The sequence below is a fragment of the Takifugu rubripes genome, chromosome 3, assembly GCF_901000725.2.
Source record: "Takifugu rubripes chromosome 3, fTakRub1.2, whole genome shotgun sequence".
NCBI classification, from domain to species: domain Eukaryota; kingdom Metazoa; phylum Chordata; class Actinopteri; order Tetraodontiformes; family Tetraodontidae; genus Takifugu; species Takifugu rubripes.
In genome coordinates this window covers 13,409,285-13,431,242 of record NC_042287.1, presented here as the reverse complement: position 1 = coordinate 13,431,242, position 21,958 = coordinate 13,409,285, and the positions used below count along the sequence as shown (strand labels likewise).

The window sequence follows — 21,958 nt, the reverse complement described above, 5'->3', positions numbered from 1 at the left end:
AAATGCATTAATTATCTTTACTGGCATCGTGGACGGTGGCACTTTCAGTCTGTTTGCAGGAATTATTAAATTTGCATGTCTGTGTGGCAAAAAGGGGGGTGGGGGGGGGGGGGTTCTTTAATAAAATGTTGGAATTTTCACTATTCCAACATTTTTACACGTTTGAAATTATAAACAAATAAGAAATAAAAATGCTGTCAAGTGTAGCCTTGCAGCCAATGGATGAGGATGAAGAGGAGGAGGGAGGGCGACTTTGAGATGACATTGAGGCTGTGTAGATGGGAGTTGAGTCTCTGGTTGTTGATGTTAGACAGTCGCACAAGGCGAAGCGGCTGCTGCCCGTGTTGAATCAGCCTCCTCTTCCTCTTCCTCTTCCTCCTCCTGGTCTTCAGCGCTGTTCCCCGCTGGACAGCTCCTGACTCGGGTTCCTGTGACGCCGCGCGGTCCCGCTAGGTCTTTTAATGGAAGTAAAGCCTATTTATGTTGCAAGAAATACTGGGAGTTTACAACTTCGTCCACAGGAGGAATCCGCGGATACGTCGCTTCGGGATTCGTGGCAGGCAGCGCGTCCTCGGCGGCACAGATCCCACGTTCACTGTGAGTAAACCCGGGTGCTGAAATCTTGCGCCTGTCCGTGCGTGCGAGCGTGCGCGTTTGAACCCTCAGACAAGTCTGGTCGCCTCAAGATTCCGCTCGTCTTCGCAGAGACAGCGGCCGCGACTGCGCTGTGGCCGAGCCCGACGGTATGTTGCTGGGGTCAATATCACGCCTGCACGGCGCGCTCCTGCTCTGATCAATTAAACGCGTTATTGATCGTCTGTTGTGTGTTTGCGTGGTGCAAATGTGGAGACGCGTGCTCGCCCGCCTGATAACGCGCCTGGTTGTCGGTGGATCGGACAGAACGGCGCGGCTCTGCTTGCAGGCTGATGCGTAAAGCTTTTACGCGTTGGCCAGCCCTTTGTCTCCACTATGCGTGTTCGGTGCCAGTTTGTTTGAGACAGCTCTGTATCCCCGCTGCTTCTAATTCTGTACGCGGGGAACTGTCAGGAGAACCCGCAGGTACTGACTGGTGGACATTGTGCTTCATTCCGAAAGCCTTTTTTTCTCTTATCCTGCAGCGCCTTTTGCGCTATAAGTGCGTATTTTGGATCCTGAAAATCGCGTTAAAGTTTTTTTTTTCTTTTTTAATTGATATTTTCGTTAATGACATACCGGTATTTAATTGCTAATAATGCGCGTTTTGGCTGTTGTCAGTGTGCGTCGTATGTTTATTTTTGAATAGAAGTCATGCATGACCGTTTGTTTTTTTTTCTATATTCTTGGCGTTTATTGAATCCGACATCTCATTTTATCGGCGATTTATATTTCTAGAACGCATTTTATAATATGTAAATTTGGGGTCATCTTAATTCATTTCCCATCGCTGCAAACCGATGAGTGAAGGTGTAAATTCGGTGCAAAATATATCCAAATCAGCTCATCAAGTCACCGCAGATTTCAGCGCAGTCTGTTTTCACGATTCCAGGTTAACAGCGACTGACGAGTGCGCGCACAGGCTTCATTTCCAGACATTCGGTCCAGAGGTTAGGTCTCAAAACCGCGAAGCTGCTGTCTACGTGGACTGGTGCTGAAGCCTCCCGTCCGACTGCCAGGACCTCTGCCAAATCCAGAGACATGGCGACGAACGGCACCAAAGCGGATGGCCAAGTCACGGAGCTGAACGAGGTGGCCGCCAACAACGACAAGCCAAAGTCACTGGACGTGAAGAAGAAGGAAGTACCCGATAGGGAAACGTGGGCGGGAAAATTTGATTTTCTCCTGTCGTGTGTGGGTTACGCAATTGGACTGGGAAACGTATGGAGATTTCCATATCTCTGTGGAAAAAACGGCGGAGGTAAATATTATTTTCACAGCTGATTTAAGCGGGCACCGCTCCATTCAGCACAGCCCATCTTATTTAATTGAGTGTGACCATTACATGAATACACTGAGTGTGCATGAGGAGCCCTCATTAACACACTGTGCAGCCATTTTTCAGTGCGTTCTTAGCCCAACATACCTTTAACCTGCTCTACTTTTCTCCACACAGGGGCCTTCTTGATTCCATATTTTTTGACTCTGATATTTGCCGGAGTCCCGTTGTTTCTACTGGAGTGCTCTCTCGGTCAGTACACTTCCATTGGTGGACTCGGCGTGTGGAAGCTGGCTCCTATGTTTAAGGGTACAACATAAATATTTGGTGGAAACAATTCAGCTTGTGAGGTTTTTTAGGGTATAACAGAGCCTCCCTTTTTGTTAGGTGTGGGCCTTGCTGCTGCTGTCCTCTCCTTCTGGCTGAACATTTACTACATCGTCATCATTTCTTGGGCCATTTACTACCTGTACAACTCATTCACCGCTGTAAGTATTACGCAACAGGCTCCATTGCGTGGTTTAGAACTAGCTGCATCCTACATCCAGCCTATACATCTCCTCCACTGTCACACTGTCATGTTTGAACAACCAGAGAGGAAAATAAAGCTGTAAATTTGTGTTTGCTTTGCAGGATCTACCTTGGAGCTCGTGCAACAATCCCTGGAACACAGAGAAGTGTTACACAAACCACTCCATTGTGGACACGACCAATCTCACCAGCGCAGTGGTGGAGTTTTGGGAGTACGATATTGATTGTTTTACTCTTGCTTTGAGAACAGAGCCGTGCTTTAAAGCCCCGCATGCATCCCTGAGATATGTGAGCCTCCTCCTTTCCCTCCGTGGATAATAGTCTCGCTGTTGCTCGCTCTGATTTGCAGGCGCAACATGCATCAGTTGACCGACGGCTTGGAAAAACCAGGCCAGCTCCGAGTGCCACTGGCGATAACGTTGGCCATCGCCTGGGTCCTGGTGTACTTCTGCATCTGGAAGGGGGTTAGCTGGACAGGAAAGGTAGGATGTTCCTCTACATCTGGGTGCATCCAGGACCTTGTCCGCTCCGGTCTGTCAGCTCATCCGTCGTTTGAATTGCTGTCAACGCGATCCAGATTTGACGTGAGAGAGGAGCTGTGGAAATCTGGCCCTGGCTAATCCCACTCCGCCTGGTGGTGGCTCCTCTAATTCCGGTTCTCTCGGCACCGTGTCTTCACTGAGTGCGGATTCATGATAGGAGGAGCAACAAACAGCCAAACGCTTCAATCTGGCTCTGTCCCGTCTCTTCGCTCAGAGCCTTTTCCTCCCCCGTGGCGCCACATTTTCGAAAGTGTCGCGCGTCACGTGACCGTGGCAAACAAAATTCGCTGTGGTCAGAAATTTCCCCACCCCCGCCTCTGATCCTTCTGCAGTGACTTTCCAAGTGAAGTCGTGGTCACTCAACGCTAAACTCTGTGTTTATTCGTCTACTAGTAACACGTTTTTCCAAACGCACCCTAAATCTGTTGAAGAGGCCATCTTGCTGACGGCTTTTGGCATTTCCTAGGTGGTTTACTTCTCCGCCACATATCCGTACTTCATGCTGATGATTCTCTTCTTCCGCGGGGTGACTCTACCTGGAGCAAGGGAGGGGATTCTCTTTTATATCACCCCTGACTTCGAAAAGCTCAAACAATCTGAGGTGATGACCCATTTATGGTGTGATTCCTATTCACGTGCTGCACGCCCGAGCGAGCAGAACTCGGGTAGCTCACTCCTTGTGCTTCTCCCTCAGGTATGGCTGGATGCAGCTACCCAGATTTTCTTCTCATACGGATTGGGATTGGGGTCACTTATAGCTCTGGGCAGCTATAACCCGTTCAAGAACAATGTTTACCGGTAAGACTGGCGTTGCTCTGATTAATGTTAGCTAATCTCGTTCTCCCCAGCAGTGTGTGTGTGTGTGTGTGTGTGTGTGTGTGTGTGGTAGAGCACAAAAAAACAAAGAATGATAATGAAAAAAGCTGTTTTCTTCCAGAAGCCCCATAGTTTTGGGTCACAAAAGCTTCAGTTACATAAAAACAGAAAACAGTTGCGTTCAGCTCTCTGTGTTTCACCCCCCCCCCCCCCCCCCCCAACACACACACACAGGGTGGAAACTCTCCTCACACTGAAACTGCTTTGCAATTATGCAGTCAGTTTTTATCAATAACAAACGTGGTGTCAGAAAACAAACAGCCTCCCTTCTGAACGTAGCGTTTAAATTCTGTCTGCTGACTTTTGCAGAGGATTCAGCTGAATCAGATGATGAAGATGGTCGATCTGCAGCCCTCTTAAAGGCTTTGAGCCATCATTTATCAGACGGTCTGGAGGATAATTGTGTACAGTGGCAACAGTTTGTGTCTTGAGGGTGCATATATTAACATAAAATTGTCTTAATTGATCTTTTCCTGTACCCTGTCCTGCCATCATCTAGGCATTCAAAGTCTGCATTCACCTCATTTAACCCAGAGCCCTTTAAGATCTCGGTCTGGTTTGGTTGTTTTAACACAGCGTAGCATTGATATATAACGCCGATGTAAATCTCTGCCCTTCATCTTTCATTTCCTCTCCTCAGAGACTCTATCATCGTGTGCTGCATCAACTCCTGCACCAGCATGTTTGCTGGCTTTGTCATCTTCTCCATTGTCGGTTTCATGGCTCACGTGACAAAGAAAGACATCGCCGATGTGGCAGCTTCAGGTAACCAGACCGCGCACGTGCCTCCTTCTGCTGGCGTACCTGTCAGAATGTGCACGTGCCTGCAGTCAGATCACAGAGCCAGAGCAGCCCTGATGGTGATTTCCTGATTTCTAACAGGTCCTGGTTTAGCTTTTCTGGCCTACCCGGAGGCTGTAACCCAGTTGCCGGTGTCTCCTCTCTGGGCCATTCTGTTCTTCTCTATGCTGCTCATGCTGGGGATAGACAGCCAGGTAAGGGGCTTGGAAATGATCTGCTCATGGGCTGACCTACATATTACAAATGCAGGTACATATCATGCAGCTCGCCCCTGTTCTCTGCATGATAAGCGTGCAATTCGCTCCTTGTGGACAGATATAGCTGAGCTTTGACTTTGGCTGTCAAGTCTTTTTAATGCAACTTTATCGCCTCTGTTTGCCTGCAGGTTTCACTGTCTGAGTCTCTTTTTTTTATTATTATTTGAGTGCGTATAGGTAGCATGGAAGGGAAATGGGATTTTGCAGCTAGAACACCAGGACAAGACGTAAACTGTAATTGCATTTTAAATGTCGCAGCAAAGCAAGATTTTGCATAACAGCACTATTACTGAAATGGCCCTCGTGACGTTGATGCTTGGTCACTCAGAAGATTGCGTTAGCATTTTGTCCTCCGGTTTGGTGCACACTGCGCCCCATGAAATCCGTTGTCATTTCTCATCAACAATCAAGTTAAATACCAATTTAGTTTAGTCATTTGTTGGAGAACACATTAGTCATGTACCTTTTATGTAACAGCAGCGCATCAAAGAGGAAGAAACGGGTGCAAACTTGGAACCACACAATGCCTCGTGTCGTTTTTGTGCTCCCTTGTTTCAGTTCTGTACCGTCGAAGGCTTCATCACGGCCCTGGTGGATGAGTTTCCCAGAGCCCTTCGAGGTAGACGGGAGATCTTTATCGCGGTGGTTTGTCTGGTGTCCTACGTGATCGGACTTTCAAACATCACACAGGTACAAAATCATTGACGATACAGTAATGTTTGTGTCTGACAGTATTTTTTTTTTCATAATCTTTTTTCATTCAACTAGGGTGGCCTTTATGTGTTCAAACTGTTTGACTACTACTCCGCCAGTGGAATGTCCCTGCTCTTCTTGGTCTTCTTTGAGTGCATCTCCATATCCTGGTTTTATGGTGTGTATCATTTCACAGCTGAAACTTCTGCACTCAATCCTCTATCAAAAGCTGCATTCTCCTTAAGCCGCATCATGCCAGAAAAATGTCCCACCTTTCCCAGAGATGCCTCAAGGTCACGAGCAGCCATGCTGCCGACCCCGCCGTCCTCATCTACATGCATGGCGGGCCGGCGGCAAATTGAAATAAATTGGATATGAATATTTCAATCATGGGCTCATTTGTCTGTCCAGGTGTGAACAAGTTCTACGACAACATCCAGGAGATGATTGGCTACAGACCTTGTATATGGTGGAAGCTGTGCTGGGTGGTGTTCACCCCGCTCATTGTCGGCGTAAGTGAACTGATACGCCAGAACATCCAAAGTCATGACATGAAGAATGAAAGCAATAAATAAAGTCAATATTAGCAGCCTGCAGCCGTGCCGGAGCAGAGCGGTGCCGCCTGCAGTCAGAGGTGTCAGGATGCATAAAACATCTTGTGTCTCCCGCAGGGGGTGTTCTTGTTCAGCGCCATACAAATGGTTCCGCTCACAATGGGGGACTACGTGTTCCCGGGTTGGGGTCAGGGAGTGGGCTGGCTCATGGCGCTGTCCTCTATGATTCTTATACCGGGCTACATGATCTATATGTATCTTGGACTCAAGGGCACTTACAAAGAGGTAGGGAATGACATGTTTGCATGATAATTTACCTAATCTGTGTCTGTAACCAAACATCCCCCAACCATCCGTTATGTAACCGTGTTGCGTTTGCTTCACAGCGGCTTCGGATAATGCTTCGGCCACCCGCAGTCGTCAAGCGACCTCAAGAGAACGGACCCGAGCAGCAGGTGGAAACTAACACCGCTAACCTGTCGAGCCCTACCAACCCCGCCAGCCCCACCAGCACGGCTCCTGCAAACCCCTCCAGCCCGGCCAACCCGGCTCCAGCCAACTCAACCAGCCCCATGACCCCGACCCCGGCCCCGACCCCGGCCCCGGCCACGGCCACGGTAGCCAGCCCCACAAACCCAGCCACAAGCCCCACAATTACCATCACCACCACCACTACCACCACCGCGGTCAGTCCAGCCAACCCAAGCACAACTGCCGGCCCAACAAGCCCTCCCCCCAATCCTGCTAGCCCAACGGAGCCTGTCAACCCCCCTAACCCGACCAGCCCCACCTCTAACCTGACCAAGGCAGAGGCCAGTGTGTAGGTGACAAAGAAACCCTCATGGAGCATGTAGACAAAAGAGAACATTACAAAGGACTTCTAAGATTTTATTTGATTCACCTACCTCCAGGGGAAATATGTGATCAAAACAGATTTTCAAACCATGTTTCATTTTCGTTTTCCTTCATTTGTAAACCCGGACCAACGATGTCTTATTGTTGGTTTGCATTCTCAAAACAATATCAGAGACTGTTAGTGTTCGCAACCATAAATCAGAGTTAAAAAAAAAAAAAAAGTAAACATACTGTGTAATACTGTGAGAAAAGAAAAAGAAAACCTAGAGATATAGATTAGAAATTTGTTGAATATCTTTATGAATCAAGTAAATACCGTGTGAATATCGTAGATGAAGTAGTGAACAAAATTGACATCACAGAAGAGCGAGGGGATGGCGTCAATTTTATTGTGGATGTTTACCGAACCTCGCGCAGTTGTCTCTTTTCCGAAGCGTTGCACTCTGTGAGGCTAGCTACGATGCCACGAGGCAGGTGGGAGTGGGGTTGGGGGGCTCGGAGTAAGCACAATGCCAGTCAAACGTTCACGTTTAGGAGCTCTGGAGCAAACCAGTCTTATGTGTGAGAGAGACTGTTACTTTTCTGTTCCTTCCTTTTTGTCGGTGAAAAAAGGGAAATCTTTTACGTGATTGAGACATTTTTAGAATTATTTTTAGGATGTTTTCTACTATATGTGTCGTGATGGAGGACCAAAATCAATAGGAAGCAAAAAACTATGCCATTTAGTGTCCGGTTGGAAAAAGCACAGGGTACATAGAAGAATGCTTAAAAAAATGCTAAAAAAAAAAAAAAAAAAAAAAACAGGGTTAGAAAAGTGATTTTGAAATCTTGACTACCCCTTATTGCTGACAGTCAATCCTGTTTACGTTTTGCATGCTCTCCTCAGGAACATCAGTGGAAAAAAAAAACCTGAAATGTCTCCTGACAAACTAAAAAAAAAACAAAGAAGAAGAGAAGGCCTTAAGCCAGTGCATCAATTCCAGCAAAGCCATAGTCTGTTTACACGACTGGGCGCGATTACAAAACACAACTTTGTACGTGAGCACAAAAACCTGGACCAACTCCGTGTCGTCATTTTTTGTTCATGTGTAACGATCAATTATACTTTGATCGGTATGTATTCAGCAATACATATGTAGGTGTACGTGTGCGGGCCGGTTAGCGGGTGGCCTCTTTCCCTTTTTGTTTCCGTTGTCTTTGCTTTACTAGTGAAAAGCACAAAGCTTTAATTTTCCCAGACTTTCGCCATGGCGTGTTCGGACAATGTCAGTTTGCTTCTTTATGGCAGCTACCGCGAGAGGAATCCGGCCGAGGCAGAACATGTTTACGTTGAGAAAAAGGAAAAAAAAAAAAAAAAAGCAAAGCAACTGAGCGAAAATGTGAAATGGCTACGGTTCATGTCCTGTGAATTTTGTATAAAGTAACTCTACCGCAGTTTTTCTCTGGAACTTTGTTGTAAAACCGTACTGTGTAAAACATGTAACTGTGAATGTCTGTATTACATTGGAAGTTATCGTTTAATGTTAAAAAAAATGGAGTTGCTGTTTTCTGCAATAATATTTTGATCACAGAAGCTAAAGCACATATCTTACAGAAATATATGAGATGATGATGACAATGAAGATTATGACGATTATATTAAAAATAGAAACTATGTCTAGTAAAGCAACATTGTTTTGTATATTTTTAACTGTCTCACTGCCTAATGTAAAACATAATATAAACATGATATGTATCTAAATGGTGTCACATGATAAAGCACGATTGTTATGTTATACAAACAGAAAAAGACTGAAAAATAAAGAGTTATAGAAAATATAAATTCAATATCAGCCTGTGTGTTTAAAGTAGCAGCTTTTCCGGTCGTGAAATTGGGTCACCCCCAACGAGCCAATCAGGCGAACGCTGTTGCTGAATCCTCCTCTAATTGGCTATTGTTCCACTACAGATGAATCCCGATGTTGTAAAATGAGAGTGGGGGCGGGGGGGGGGGGGGGACACCAGGTAGGACTGGTAAAACCAATCCAGAGTTACCAGTGCTCGTGGTTGGAAAATGGAGCTCTGTCCATGGGGGGTTAGGAAAAACAAAATTTAACATGGCCACGGGGAAACAAAAAGACACATCAAAGGAGGAAACGGCGTCTGGAGCTTTTCCTCGTGTCTTAAACCCAAGATGATAGAGAGGCCATGAAAAACACCACAAAAGAGTGCTTGCCCCGGAGCCTGGCGAGCCCACCCGCTCCTCTTACAGCCCCTCGTTTATCTGTGCCTCCCCCCGTCCTCTTGCAGTTGCTGCTTCCATTAGCTTCCAGTATGATAAAAGAGACGGCACCAGCTGACACCACCACAATGACTCACCATGGATAAAAGAATGAGATGTCCCCTCTAGTAGCTTGTAGTGATCAGTTTGTGTGCGTGTGTGAAAGAATGGGGGGGGGGGGTGGCATCCACACAAAGCTGCGTATCTGAGCGGGTTTGAATAATGTCCCGAACAGCAGCTAATATGAATCCACCCCTGATGGATGGCTCGGTGGCCTCCTTTGGTCCCAGTTGTGTAATTTAGCATCATTACCAACGAAAACCAGTCAGCGGCCTGACATCCCAAACTGATGTCTTATCAGGGCAGGAGCCATCGATCATCATTTTCAGAAGGGTTGGCCGGATGGAGGAAGGTCTCAATTATTTGGAAGCGGCGGAGCCAAATAAAATCAGTTCTTCTGGGGGATAATGGGTTAAGTACAAATATAAAGGTGAAAAAAATGTGGGTTGCTTTTCAGACATTTGTAAGATCCTGTACAACAATCACACTTCAACAATAGTGCACGATTTGTCACCTGTCAGGTTGCTCTAATCAGGGTTCCCTGGGGGGGGGGGGGGGGGGGGGGGGGCTCTGCAGGGAGAGCTGCAACAACATCCACATATAAGCCGTCCATACCCACGTCTGTCTGGATTCCCGGGACTGATCCAGCACGTCAGCGCTCCAGCTTGGTTCACACTGCTGAAGTCACCTAAAAAGCAGGCGAGTTTGTTCCAAACAGCGATCCTGCCACGCCATCAGCTGTGTTTGTTAAAATCTACACTAGCCAATCAGAGAGCCCTCCATCCTTTACCTTTAAGATCAGTGGCCGTGACAGGATGAATGGAAAACATGAGAAATAAAGAGATTTTTAAATGAAAGGTAAAAGTCAGGGTTAGGTCTCACCCTGCCGGTTCTCGTTTCCATGTGAGGTGCCTGTTCTGTAACTAGAACTCTGTTGTGGTGCAGAGTCTCTGGGCTCCATTTTGTGGCCAGGATCTGAGCAAGGGGACATTGTTTGGTGCTTAGCATTTCTTGGCACCCTCTGTGGCAAGCCTATTTTTAAAGTTAAAAACTGCTCGCAGCGCGGCCGCAGGAGAGGACACTGAAGAAGCAAACTGGTGATCCATGATGCCTTTATGAAAGGATGAGGGAACGCCACAGCTTATGAGCCGCGGTGATTAATCCTCACAGCCCGGTTGGGGCCAGAAAGGAGGGTTCCGCTGTGCAGATGAAAAAGCAGATAATTAGGTTTCTACTTTGTTTTTAGACTTACTCGATCGTGCTGCCCTGTCGGGTTCACGCCGTTGTCGGGTCAGCGGACCCGCGTCGTATTCCTGATGTGCATGTTCTGTGATCACTGGTGACATTTTCGGCCCGATGCGTTTCGGTTTTTGCCCCAGACTTGGGTCTGAGGTACGCTCACCCGAGAATTCAAAGCAAATACATTAATGAATAACTAATCTTTGCAGATGCATGAATCTGCATATCAATGCAATCAGAGGATGTTGTGTGCGTGGCTATTTCCAGCAGAGGGGCTGAGAGGATGTCAAGCATGCAAAGCCTTTCTGCATATATGCTAATTGGGCTCCATCTTCTAATCTGAATATGAACCTTGCTGGAATTCACTTGTTTCCCGAAAGGACCAGAGTGCACGTGCAAGGAATGCACCGCAGCCTCCCTCCTCATCCACCGCGTGATCTGGATTCGCCGGCTGCGCCTCCGCACGTGAAGCGGCGTCTGTCTCGTGACGCAGCAGATATTGCGGGCATGTCTGGCAGCGGGGCTGGGAGGTGCACGTGGGTGATGTATGCAAATGCAGGATTCTCAAGCAAACGCCAAAGAGGTTACCGTGTCACAAACCCCGAGGGTTTACTGTACTCGCTTTGGGAATATCTGTGGGTTTAAATGAACAACCCCCCACCCTCTTCTGGAACCCGGCAGGCCTCCGGTTTGCTCCCAGCAGCACCCCATCATATGGAGAAAATTGCTTATATCTGTGCCATCTGCTGCCCGATGCAAATATTTTACTGATACATCAAAAACATGAGAGAGAAGTTGAGGCACAATTTTAGCTAATCAGGAGCCCCTCCCCTGCTACTCTGTTTGCTGTGGCGCTCGTTGTCTTTTGTCACAGCGTATAACATCTCCCCAGTGTGCCAGAGGCTTATGGGGGAGTCATTGTAGATTACTGACTGGGTCAGACACTGAATGCAAATCAGGCTGAGGAACAGGCAAAGCCAAGCACAGGAAAGGGAATTAGGGTGAGGGGAAATGTCTGGAAACAAATGATTTTTCCCGTTCTGTAAATTATATAAAGGTGCCTCGATGGAAGCAACGTCAGCCTCAGAATGCGAGCCAGGGGGAGGAATTCCACTCTGTGAGCCAGCGCTGCTCCTCAACCGAGCTGTCACGCACAGTGGGCGCTCTGGACGACCCGCACCGATATGGAGCCAGCGAGAAGAAGAAGAAGAAGCTGCTTGAATGGCTCCTTCTGGAGTTCCTGCCCAGAGGGACTCCCCCCGTCCTCCATCCCGAGCTTTTCCAATAGATGGCGAATTGAAAACATTGATTTCTCTCCTGCCCCCTCCAGAAATGACAGAAACTCTGTTTTAATCAAATATATACATATGAAGCCTACTGACTCCTCCAGTGTGTGCACGTGTGTGTAGCTGCATTTGCACAGGAAGCTACCAGTGATTCCCAGTGCGGGAATGTGTGCAAATATTCCGGTTAGGAACGCCACAAAGACTAGATGAGGCGGCCGCTCCGGGCGCAGCTTTAGTAAAGATCTGCATTCTAAATAAGTTCCAGCACACATTTCAGTCTCCAGGACGTGAGCCTGGCGCTGCAGCTTACTCCAGATGGGGATTTCATGAGCGTGTCTTAGCGAGTTGATCAGGAATATTGATCACCCAGACCTGTGCTACTCTATTTTTCTGCTGTAAATCTGTGAAAGTGCTTCACGCGTTCGTGGACGGTGTTTGTCTGTGAGCTAATGTTGATTATTTTGTGCACATCGTTACATGCAAATGAAGCCGGGCGACCTTCACACGTGCTCCGCATGCATTATCCTTACTGTTGCATGACATTTTCACTCATGTAGTTATGCCCTTGACTGCACATTATGACTGCACCCAATAAGACAGATATTTAAGCCAACCCCCATGCGTAAATACCAGCCCCCCCCCCTCCCTCTATGAACGCAGGAAGAAAAATGAGGCAAACGCATGAGACGTGCGCGACGACAGACATTTTGGAGACACGTTAAGACGCCGTTTACTCCTTCTGACACACACAGGAAACTTTTGTGGAAGCGCTGCCGTATGCAAACTAGCTCATTCACTCCCTGTCGACCTCATTTGCTTCCTTGAACAACACACACAGTCGGGCTCACAGGATGATTAAGAGGTCCGAGGGCCTCCGGGCGCACTTGGACTTGGGCAGCTGTGAATCATGACTATGATGTGGGGCTTGCTTTCTATTCAAAGCTGTCACAGAAGTTTTGGGATTGTCCTCGCTGATGAGGGAGTTCAGCCAGGCCAGAGCCACAGAGGCTGCATCGGTCCGTCCTCGCCTGTCCTTGGGCGTCCCCTACTTGCCCTGCCCTGAGCTAAACAGCGATAGGTAAGAGACACCATGAGTTAGAGGAGCAGCAACATTTTAAGAAAGTGGAGTGAACAACAGCTGTGTAAACCCCAAAGTGCAATCGAGACCATAAAACACCAAACAATCCAGGTTTTGGAGCTCTTAGATGTGGTCTTGGTATGTGAACCTGGTAGGTGCAGCAATACTTGTTCAGGGTGAACTCTTATTAGCAGGTTAGCTGCAGCTCCAAAACGGAAGAGTCCAAAGTGAGTGTAGGACAGAGGTCATCGAGGTCGCCTGGTGAGGTTCCTGGGTCCCAGGTGAAAGCAGGTGTCGTCCTGGTAGGACAGAAAACCCTGCTGGCTTGTGAGACTTGTAGGACTGGCTTGATGACTGCTCTACTTTCCCAGCCACTCACAAATCACTTCTGTTGATGATTCTGTTCACACCTGACCAGCTAGCTCATACACCCACCTTTACCTTCAACTGACATCGCCGGCATCGTCGACAGCGCCGCCTCCACTTGAACAACCCCAACTTCATCTGTGAAAGAAAATGGGACGAGCGGCCATAAAGCCAGAGCAGTTTACCACTGAAATGACCGAAGCCCCCATTCTAGACCCCAGACGCCAACGTGGGGCCGTCACGTAGGCCTGAACATGAGTTGCGGCAGAGCCTTGTGCTGGAATGGCGTCCCTGCGCTCTGTCAAACACGTCCCCTGGCGGAGCCAAATGTGGCGTGTGACACGTCATACCCTATCACGCCGCCTCGCAGATGACCAGCCGCTTACGTACGCTGCTTGCACCGCTGGATCCCAAACCAGACAGTGTCAGGTGCGATAACGGTTTGAGCGTCAAACCCGCTCTGAAGTCTCGCCCTGCCTCCCAACTCATTTGACAAAGCTGCAGCCGCCCCGCTCGCCCTGTGCACTAGGGCAGCCGTGCGACCGTGCCCTAAAGACGCTTTTATTCCCGGTGCACCTGCACGTCCCCCGCAGGCTGAGGTCCAGAGATAAGCACGCTCCTCTGCTCCCTGGGCCCAGTGGAGCGCAGCTCCGGCGATAAGGACCGTCTGTGATGGCGGCTCTGTGGAGGGAATCAAATCCTGTAGTCTTAGAAAGTCAAAGGCAGCTGTGAAAGATCTACCTACAACCTACATGCAACTTTGTCCAGCTGGATCATGGTGGAGTTCTAGTGCACCTTTATTTCCTGCCGTTCTTTAACCTGCCCCCCCCCCCCCCCCCCGCCATTATTATCTCAATGCTCACTGGTCCCAATGCCGTTGTTTAGCCACCATTTCATCCACAGGTTGTTTCCATTCTGTAGCATTAGGTCGGCCTGCGTGTTGAGCAGAGAAGCCCAAACCAGCGGAGCGATTTCATCATAATTGCTTCATTTTGTCGAGCGAGGAAGGGGGGGGGGGCTCCGTGAATAAAGTGCTGCAGCTGGGTTGAAGATTTTGGGAGTTTTTTTTTTGATGTGACACCATTTTCTTTTATTGATATCCGTGTTTGTCACCTCCTTTGATGTTTCCGCTTTGATGTGCGCTTATCAAAGGAAACAACCGCGCGCAGGAACATCAAAACAAAAGAGCGCAAACGCGACGTGTAAGATCTCTGCGCCTGGAGCGTCTCTGTCACATCGTGGTCTGGTCTCTAACCTAGTTGGCTTTTTCCTTTTCCACTCAAGCCTCTGATCCTTTTCACGTTTGCGCCGTTTTCGACATGAAGCAGAACGCCGGAGTCGAGATTCCACCGGAAAATCTCAGTGCAAAACAATGTGCTGAAGACGGGGGGAAGAACAGCAAGGAGCAATTTTTCCTCTGCTGGATTGTTCTCTTTGATCCAGAGTGCAGTGAAAGGAGGGCATTATGTAACATCTTCAGCACACACATGGCCGACTGTGTGACTGCCAAGCACACGGGGGGAGTGGTGGCGGCGGCGGCGGTGGCGGCGCAGGGGTGCTGTGGGCAGGCGACAGCAGTATAGTCGAAGTAGATTTAGCAGATGTGGGGGAGAATGGGTGCTTGTTCGTGTTGGTCTTTGGTCATTTCCCCTCTTAAGGCTGCTCAGCGGAGCAGCTCTAACATCGACTCTAACAAACCCAATAATGAGACATGAGAGAGCCCTTTAGTGATGATTCAGACGTTTATCTGCTGCTACACGGCTAAAACAGTCTATTCTACCCAGGCTGCTGTCGAAGGAGGAAATTACACGGGGTCCCGATCCTCCTGAATCCTGTAGCTAGCGAGAAATACTAGCCCAACATTTGTGTGACCTAATTGGAAGCGATTCATTATCTGGAAGGAGCAAAAGAGGTGGCAGAATGATTCCGTTGGGCAGCAGATGATCCTCTAAATCAATCATTTCTACACAATCCATAATACATAGACGTCGCCGACGAGCCACGCGGCTACACGAGCGTGTTCACCAGACCAGGACCGAGACGGAAGGGAGACGTATGAGTAGAAACCTGCCAGATCGATGTGCCGTGCAGGCCGAGCGCACGAGGACCTTCTCGTGGAGGAGCCGTCTCGGCTGATGGACGTGAGGAAAAGGCAGAGGATGATTGGTAGAGTGTGTCGGCGGTGTTGTGCAACAGGGAGCTGACGCTGAGACGGCCTGACAGGGTCTGGTTCTGTTCGCTGCGAGACTGATCGGGAGTGACCGCGTTGTCTTCCCTTCCCTCCGCAAAGGTTACGCCATTGCCAGCAGTCCTCATGACACAATGAGCCGCCATAGGTGGAGGCAGAGGCCCCTCGTCAGGTCCCAAAACTGCGTCCGCGACTCCGTGACGTGCGCGAGAGCCCTTTACGGCGAACGGGGGGGGGGGGGATCTCAATAATTTCCCCCTTCCGGTTTGGGACCTTTGGTAAAGTTGCGGCTGCGTTTTCCAAATGACGTGCTCGGTAATCGGGTGTGTTGGGCTGTCAGCTCAGGGTGCACGATCTTGCCAACATGACTCAAGTGTGCCCCTGAGCCGCTTCTTCCCCGTGCATCTACTCCAGTCGCTTGTATGATCTATTTTAGATTCTTTTGCCCAAGGATGTGCGCGCACCCTCACAGCAGAGAGCCACAGAAATAAGAGGAGGGGGAGAATGGATAATATTCAAATAATCTACAGGCAATCATGCAAATTCCCCAGACGGTGCGCACTCGGGGATGCTGCTGGATCGGGGGTGCAGCCGCTTGCGCTAGCCATGCACAGCAAATTTGGAATTATGCAAAGGAAGAACGGGATCTGCGCCGACCATTTGTGCGGGCTAACGTGCACGCAACGTGTGAGTCAAGGCTGCACGGGCCACGTTAGAGCCTTTCATTTACTGAACTGGATTAATCCGATCTGCATGCCATTCCCAGGATGCATTGTGCTACACTGGTTCCATGGGTTGCTTCCGTTCACATATCCGAGAGAGCAAACAGGAGAGGACAGTGTTTAACGTACGTGTCTGGGAGCAGCACAGTCCCTCCTGTTACAGCCCGAACAGGAGGCGGCCGCTCAGAGACCAGTCCTCCATCTCGGGCGCAGATGTCACGCTCCTTGTGGCCCTCGCACACTGAAGGGGCCGCGCCGGATCTGGCACGACCCTGATGTGTCATCTCGATTTAGGCGCTAGCTCCGCGTCGGCCCACCGACGTGGCCCCGATGTCCACGTGCTCTGGTCTCCGTAATCCTGCTGGAGCTTCTTTCGGGAGGCTGGTGAATGCGGGGTCTAATCTTGTGGAGGCACCGGTCTGTTGGGGGTGGGGGGGCAGATTTGAAGCAGAGGGGAGAGAGCTACAAGAACCACATTGAAGAGGAGGTGGGGTCTGTCTGAAAGGTGTCTTTTGGAGTAAATTCGAAAGAGCTGAAATCAACTGGAAGCATTTACAACTGGAGTTTCCCAATTCTACGGGTGGTGGTGGGGGTCATGACGGGTAAAAACTGAACATAATCTTATAGGTTATCCAGAAAATAACTGACAGGCTGAATGCGTGCAGCATTCATATCAATCTCCCCAGTATTCTGACGCTCGGGGTTTTGTTTGGTCTCTAGGGACGGAGAAGGGGGAGTAAAGGCGGTTCAACAGCGCCGCCTGCTGGCGGAAACGCAAAAAACAGCCGGAGCCTTTATTTCATCAGTGGAGGACTCAGGTCATGTTTTTGCCCCGTGACTTCAGTGTTTGTTTTTCATTCCGATTAAAGAAAATTAACAAAACTGATTAATTGTGTAGCGGTAACTGTTGCCAGCACCCTGTCCCTCTAAGACGGTCCAGAGACATCTCATCTAGCCTCCGGGGGCCAAGACAAGACATTTGTCCGGCCCTTATCCCTGCTAATTAGTTGATTTATCACTTACTGTGTTACCATGGCAGCGTGCGCTCAATAAATAACCACATGTGACACTTGATTGCTGGAGTACCATAATCAGTGTGAGCACGTCATCCGCTAATGGTCGGGTACGGCCCAGACGTCAAAGCCCAAATTGAAAATGGACAAGTGACTTTTTTTTTTTTCATATCCGTCTGTTTACAGGAGCTTTCTGAGCTTTAAACACGACCAATTTCTATTTTGCACCGATTCAGGAACACAAGTGAAGAAAGAGGTGGAGACAATGTGCAAAAAGAGAACATTTGTACTTTTATTTTGGAAGAAATGAAGCACAAAACATTGACAGTTTCTTCCTGGGTGGTGAACTAAACGTGTGAGGACGACGCCTGCAGTCGTTCTTTAAGGCTAACTGTGAGCTACAGGCGGTCTAAAGGTACAAATTAAATAACAACGGTCTAAATCCCCAAACAGGTGAAGAATCCGCTTGTGTCAAACGAGCGGATTCTTCCAGGAGCCCTAAAATTCGACTACGGCAACACAACCAAAGCTAAGCAAACTCTTAAACGTTTGTGTTCCTGCACTTTTCTTTTCAAACCGTCGTGGGAAAAATGATCCGACCTTTTCATCAAATTGAAAAACAAGCGAGGTTAGATGACGAATATCCGTGCTACGTGCGCGCGGGCCGCTCCGGACACCGACAAAACGTCTAGGATCATTCCGCACGGCGCAATGACGGTCCTGTGGGGAGAACAAAACAGGCGGAATAAAGGACTTCGCAGGCAGCTCATCGGATCCCAACAGGAGTGGAGCTGCGGCGCCTTTTCTCAGGTCAGCCGCCGGGCATGCTGGGAATAAATAAAGCAGCCGCGGGTCCGATTGAGCCGCTCCAGGAAAACGCCGCCACACAACAACCTTTCCAGAGGCTGTGAATCGCAGATGGATGCACGCAGGTACACAACTACATAAAGGAATGAAAACTAGGTACAAAAAATAGATCGAGTACGACTGTACCAGCAGTGAGTAGTTTTGTTAAAAGAAAATATTTCTGCTAAATATAGTTTAGAATAAGATCTGTAATAGAAACCAGCTATTTGAGACACCCTTTTAGCGCTACGGGGACCAGAATGTGTAGGTAACAGTGGGTACGTCCAGTTCGGAGGGGTCAGTCTAATATCTGGGGTGGGGGTGGGGGGTCTCAACTGCATCATCGCAACTGTCGTCTTTGGCCAAAAGGGCCGGAAATGTCACCCGCGGTTAGGTCAGCGGGTTCAAGTAAGGCAGATTTTGGAAAGAACAAATCCGGATTTATGGCTTATTCGATGGATCCGGTGAGGAGAAAAGGTGGAATTTCTTTGGCGGTCAAAGAAATGAGGGAAGAAAGGAGTCGTTTCTCATCACTGACGTAAAAAAAAAACAACTGATTGTACTCAACGTTTTCAACTCAAATCTGGGACCGACCAATTTTAGAGGGGTCTGAGTTCTACCATTGTTCTTTTGCTAAAGGAAGTTGATGCTTGGCCAGAAGGGACAGCGAGTAAACTCCACTCCCAACTGCGGAGGTCGAGGGAGCGTTCGGGACGTTCCCTTCCCTCGGCTTCACGAGTCGGGCTCGAAGGACTGGTGGCCCCCGCCCTGGGCCTTGAGCTGCAGCCAGGCGTCCCCCAGCGCCTTCGCAAAGTGGTCGTCCACCGAACCTGTGATGGACACCGAGTTGGACACGGGCTCCGCTTCCTTGTAGTTTTTCCCCAGGCTGCGGCGGAAGTGTTCCTCGATCACGGGGTCGCTCGCCGTGTTCGCTGTTGGGGGGGGGGGGCAGGAGCAGACAGAAGATCTGGTTAGTGTCAGAATGGAAGAACGTTTCTCCACATGATTGAGGACAGGACCAGCACTACCATTGGTCTTCTTCTGGTCAGCAGGGGGGCTGGGGGAGCAGCCGTTCATGTGACACTGCGACAGGTTGCAGTTACGGTTGCTTGCGGGGGCACAGGTGATAACAGAGGGACGATTCTGATGGTTGGAAGACAAACAACCTCAAAATCTGCCAAGCAACTCATTCTTCACACCACCTCAGCGCGCGAGTCCTCGTACCTGCTGACGCTCAGCCGTCCCGCTCACGGCGGCCCACTCTCTGGCCGCCACCCCCATGTCGTGGCTGCTTTTGGTCAGAGCAAGTGGCTGGTCTACAGCATAACCAGAAATGGAAGAGTACAGGCGGTTGCCAAGGAGACTGCTGGAGGAGGAAGTCATTTGCTCCGTAAGGGTGTGACTGTGTCTCCAGTGCTCGTTGGGGTTGTCTCCAACAGAAGGACGAGCCCTTAAACAAGAGAGAACGAGAAAAAACACACACTTTATCTATCTTTTGCCACCTTTAAAGCAGCCCAAAAAACTGAGGCTACAAACTAATGACTGGAGTTCTCACGGTGTGTAAAATTCTACCGTAAAATCAGCTCCAGTTTTGTTCTGCACCTGAATTTAAACTGGTAGTGCATCCATTCTGCCACTAGAGGGCGCTCACCGACACAGAAGAACCTCTAAGCACCAAAGCATTCTGGGAAATGTCGTTTTCATTAGCAAACAGACGCGCATCCAGTAAACATCCTTCCACAAAGGAGAATTTCAAACTAGAACGAACAAAAGGTGAACGTTTCATCACAGTAATCACTTGGAGATTATTTCCTTTTTTTTTTCCTGCTAATTGTTAAAGTAAGAGACATAAAGAGGAGTATAAACATTTATCTAAGCTTGTCAACAGAACCTGAAGCCTCACACAGGTTTAACACTGAGTACTTTGAGCTTGTGGTTCTTCTCAACAGAAATCTGTGATCAGATCACCACATAGTTAACAGATCCTTTTGCGTCTCTTGCGCTCGAGCCCATCAGGCGGGCCAGCAGGTTCTTCTCGTTGTATTCTTCGCATCACCGATCCAGCTCCGCTTGCCTCCACGCCCCACTGCTCACCGGCTACGTTAGCGCGACAGGTTGAACGTGCTTCAACTTTCGCTCTCCAAATGACCGCCGTCATTCCTGCGCGTAATCGCCTCAGGTCGACGTGTTAAGGCAGCTGGGCTTTTAAAGGTTTCGATGCAGTGCAGCGTTTTACTTACAACTGCGTTGCAAACAATCGGCTCATTTTGGTCATGTGGTCGTCGTCACAGTTGATCCGGTCGTCCATTTGTTCGTCGCCGTATTTACGCTTGCTGGGGCAGTGCGGAGGAGGCGGAGTTATGCTGGCCATAGCAGTGGACAGGGATGGCGTCCTGGACTCACCTGTGGAACAGGTGACGTGCACGTCATCAAAACAGGCCGCCTCATTATTAAAAAGACAAGCATGGCACAAGCAAGGGTGCATCGTGTGCATTTTCACAGTCACGGAAAACCCTTTTGGAAAGCCCTATGCAATAGAAAAATAGTTAATTTACTGGAAAAGAGGAAAGGCAAAGAACATAATGGATGTGTGTTTAGATCTGGGGAAAATGGAAACGTCAGCATCAACCACAACAAACGCACTGTTTGTGCCCAAAAGATGCAGCAAAACTAATTACTGGCACGTCGTAAACCCCAAAAAGCACGTAAACTGACCGTCGTAGTAGAGTTTGCCGACGTTATTGTTCATCTTGTCCAGGAACTGAGAGTTCAACAGGTCCATTCTAGTGAACAGCATTTACACGAGCAGGTTAGTTGCTAACATGGATGTTAGCGGAGTGTACAAGCGAAGCCAACAAAAAACCTTAAATCCTGAAACAGAGGAAACATCATCGAGTTAGATGGCGATCGGGAAAGTTAACTTGGCCTATACTTAAAGCAGATTCTCAGACAGCGAACAACGAGCCGGCTAACAATGTTTTCCTGGCGCTTACGTTTACAACTCCAAACCATAGAAGTTAGCATGAGGCTAACTACAAACGTAATTAGGCTCAGCTGCTACAAGTTAGCCTGGCGTCGTCTGGCTAGATTTCAGTGCCTAAATCGGAAAGTTTAAACTATCGCTACGATGGCCTGATTTATCACCACAACAGTGTCGCCTCGACACACAGTGACAGAAGTTTTAATGCTCGTTTAAGGTCGCTTGCGTGCGCTCATTAACTTAGCGACACGGACCGAAGTTAGCGTTAGCTTTTACGAGGCTAATCCCAAACTTTCAAGTTTAGTTATTGGCGTCCCATTTAAAAAAAAAAAAATCCGGGTAAACCTTGTACCGCCGGCGGGGGACCACTTACAGGCGGATTCGTGTCCGGCAGCGCTGTTCCAGCGACGAGCGGCCGTTCGGTCCCTTCGTCGAGACGAGCTTTTTACAGCCAAAACATCGCCATGGCCAGCCCAGCTGCGCTCATGCACCTTCTCCCAGTACAAAAGAGCAGCTAGCGGCCCTGCTGGATACCCGGAGAACTGGTGCGAAAAACAAAACAACAACAACAGCAGCAGCACAAAAAAAACCCCGCACAAAAGCCCTCCATTTTCTAAGATAATACAGCCTGAAACGCATTCAGCTGGACAAAACAAGCAGGGCGATAAGGCAGCTAACAATATTCACCACTAAACACCTGCAAATGTCGACGCTTTTACTGGTTAAAGCAACGAATTGATGCAGTAATTCCGTCTGCTTTGTTTTCTCTTCTGATTCTGGTCACAGGTGCAGGACAGGTAAGCAGGAGGCATCTCAGCAGGGGCAGATGCAGACCCTCCATCTGGATTTGCAGATGCGGAGTATTGATTTATTGATCTGGTTTGGTGTCCTGGGTTGCT

General features: G+C 48.9%; 2 protein-coding genes and 1 long non-coding RNA gene across 8 annotated transcripts; 1 reads left to right on the top strand and 2 right to left on the bottom strand.

Annotated features, from left to right (window-relative positions):
• Positions 1 to 263: 263 nt before the first annotated feature.
• Positions 264 to 8,554, top strand: slc6a1a (solute carrier family 6 member 1a). 3 transcript variants are annotated; one of them, XM_029833571.1, is made up of 15 exons: positions 264 to 597; positions 1,526 to 1,894; positions 2,090 to 2,221; positions 2,300 to 2,400; positions 2,546 to 2,655; positions 2,793 to 2,925; positions 3,452 to 3,586; positions 3,680 to 3,783; positions 4,502 to 4,626; positions 4,744 to 4,856; positions 5,478 to 5,609; positions 5,688 to 5,790; positions 6,024 to 6,124; positions 6,284 to 6,451; positions 6,553 to 8,554. In XM_029833571.1, exons 2-15 carry the CDS (start codon positions 1,675 to 1,677, stop codon positions 6,988 to 6,990), a joined length of 2,115 nt encoding a protein of 704 aa, XP_029689431.1. In that variant the 5' UTR covers positions 264 to 597; positions 1,526 to 1,674; the 3' UTR covers positions 6,991 to 8,554. The 3 variants fall into 3 exon arrangements, with proteins under 3 accessions (XP_029689431.1, XP_029689432.1, XP_029689433.1); XM_029833572.1 differs by lacking the exon at positions 264 to 597 and adding an exon at positions 605 to 743; XM_029833573.1 differs by lacking the exon at positions 264 to 597 and adding an exon at positions 866 to 1,059.
• Positions 8,555 to 12,597: 4,043 nt separating this feature from the next.
• LOC115249135 (uncharacterized) lies at positions 12,598 to 14,139 on the bottom strand. Of its 2 annotated transcripts, none has more exons than XR_003887819.1 (4): positions 14,063 to 14,139; positions 13,380 to 13,991; positions 13,093 to 13,261; positions 12,598 to 12,930 (listed from the first exon to the last, which is right to left on the bottom strand). It is a non-coding gene; the product is annotated as an uncharacterized lncRNA (long non-coding RNA). The 2 variants fall into 2 exon arrangements; XR_003887818.1 differs by having other exon boundaries at positions 13,093 to 13,243.
• Positions 14,140 to 17,501: 3,362 nt separating this feature from the next.
• Positions 17,502 to 21,571, bottom strand: vgll4a (vestigial-like family member 4a). 3 transcript variants are annotated; one of them, XM_011602560.2, is made up of 7 exons: positions 21,433 to 21,561; positions 20,943 to 20,950; positions 20,795 to 20,862; positions 20,320 to 20,482; positions 19,304 to 19,529; positions 19,108 to 19,222; positions 17,502 to 19,011 (listed from the first exon to the last, which is right to left on the bottom strand). In XM_011602560.2, the coding sequence occupies exons 3-7, from the start codon at positions 20,859 to 20,861 to the stop codon at positions 18,812 to 18,814; spliced, it is 771 nt and encodes a 256-aa protein (XP_011600862.1). In that variant the 5' UTR covers position 20,862; positions 20,943 to 20,950; positions 21,433 to 21,561; the 3' UTR covers positions 17,502 to 18,811. The 3 variants fall into 3 exon arrangements, with proteins under 3 accessions (XP_011600862.1, XP_003963453.2, XP_011600860.1); XM_003963404.3 differs by lacking the exon at positions 20,943 to 20,950 and having other exon boundaries at positions 21,433 to 21,571; XM_011602558.2 differs by having other exon boundaries at positions 20,795 to 20,950; positions 21,433 to 21,570.
• Between the last annotated feature and the right edge of the window lie 387 nt (positions 21,572 to 21,958).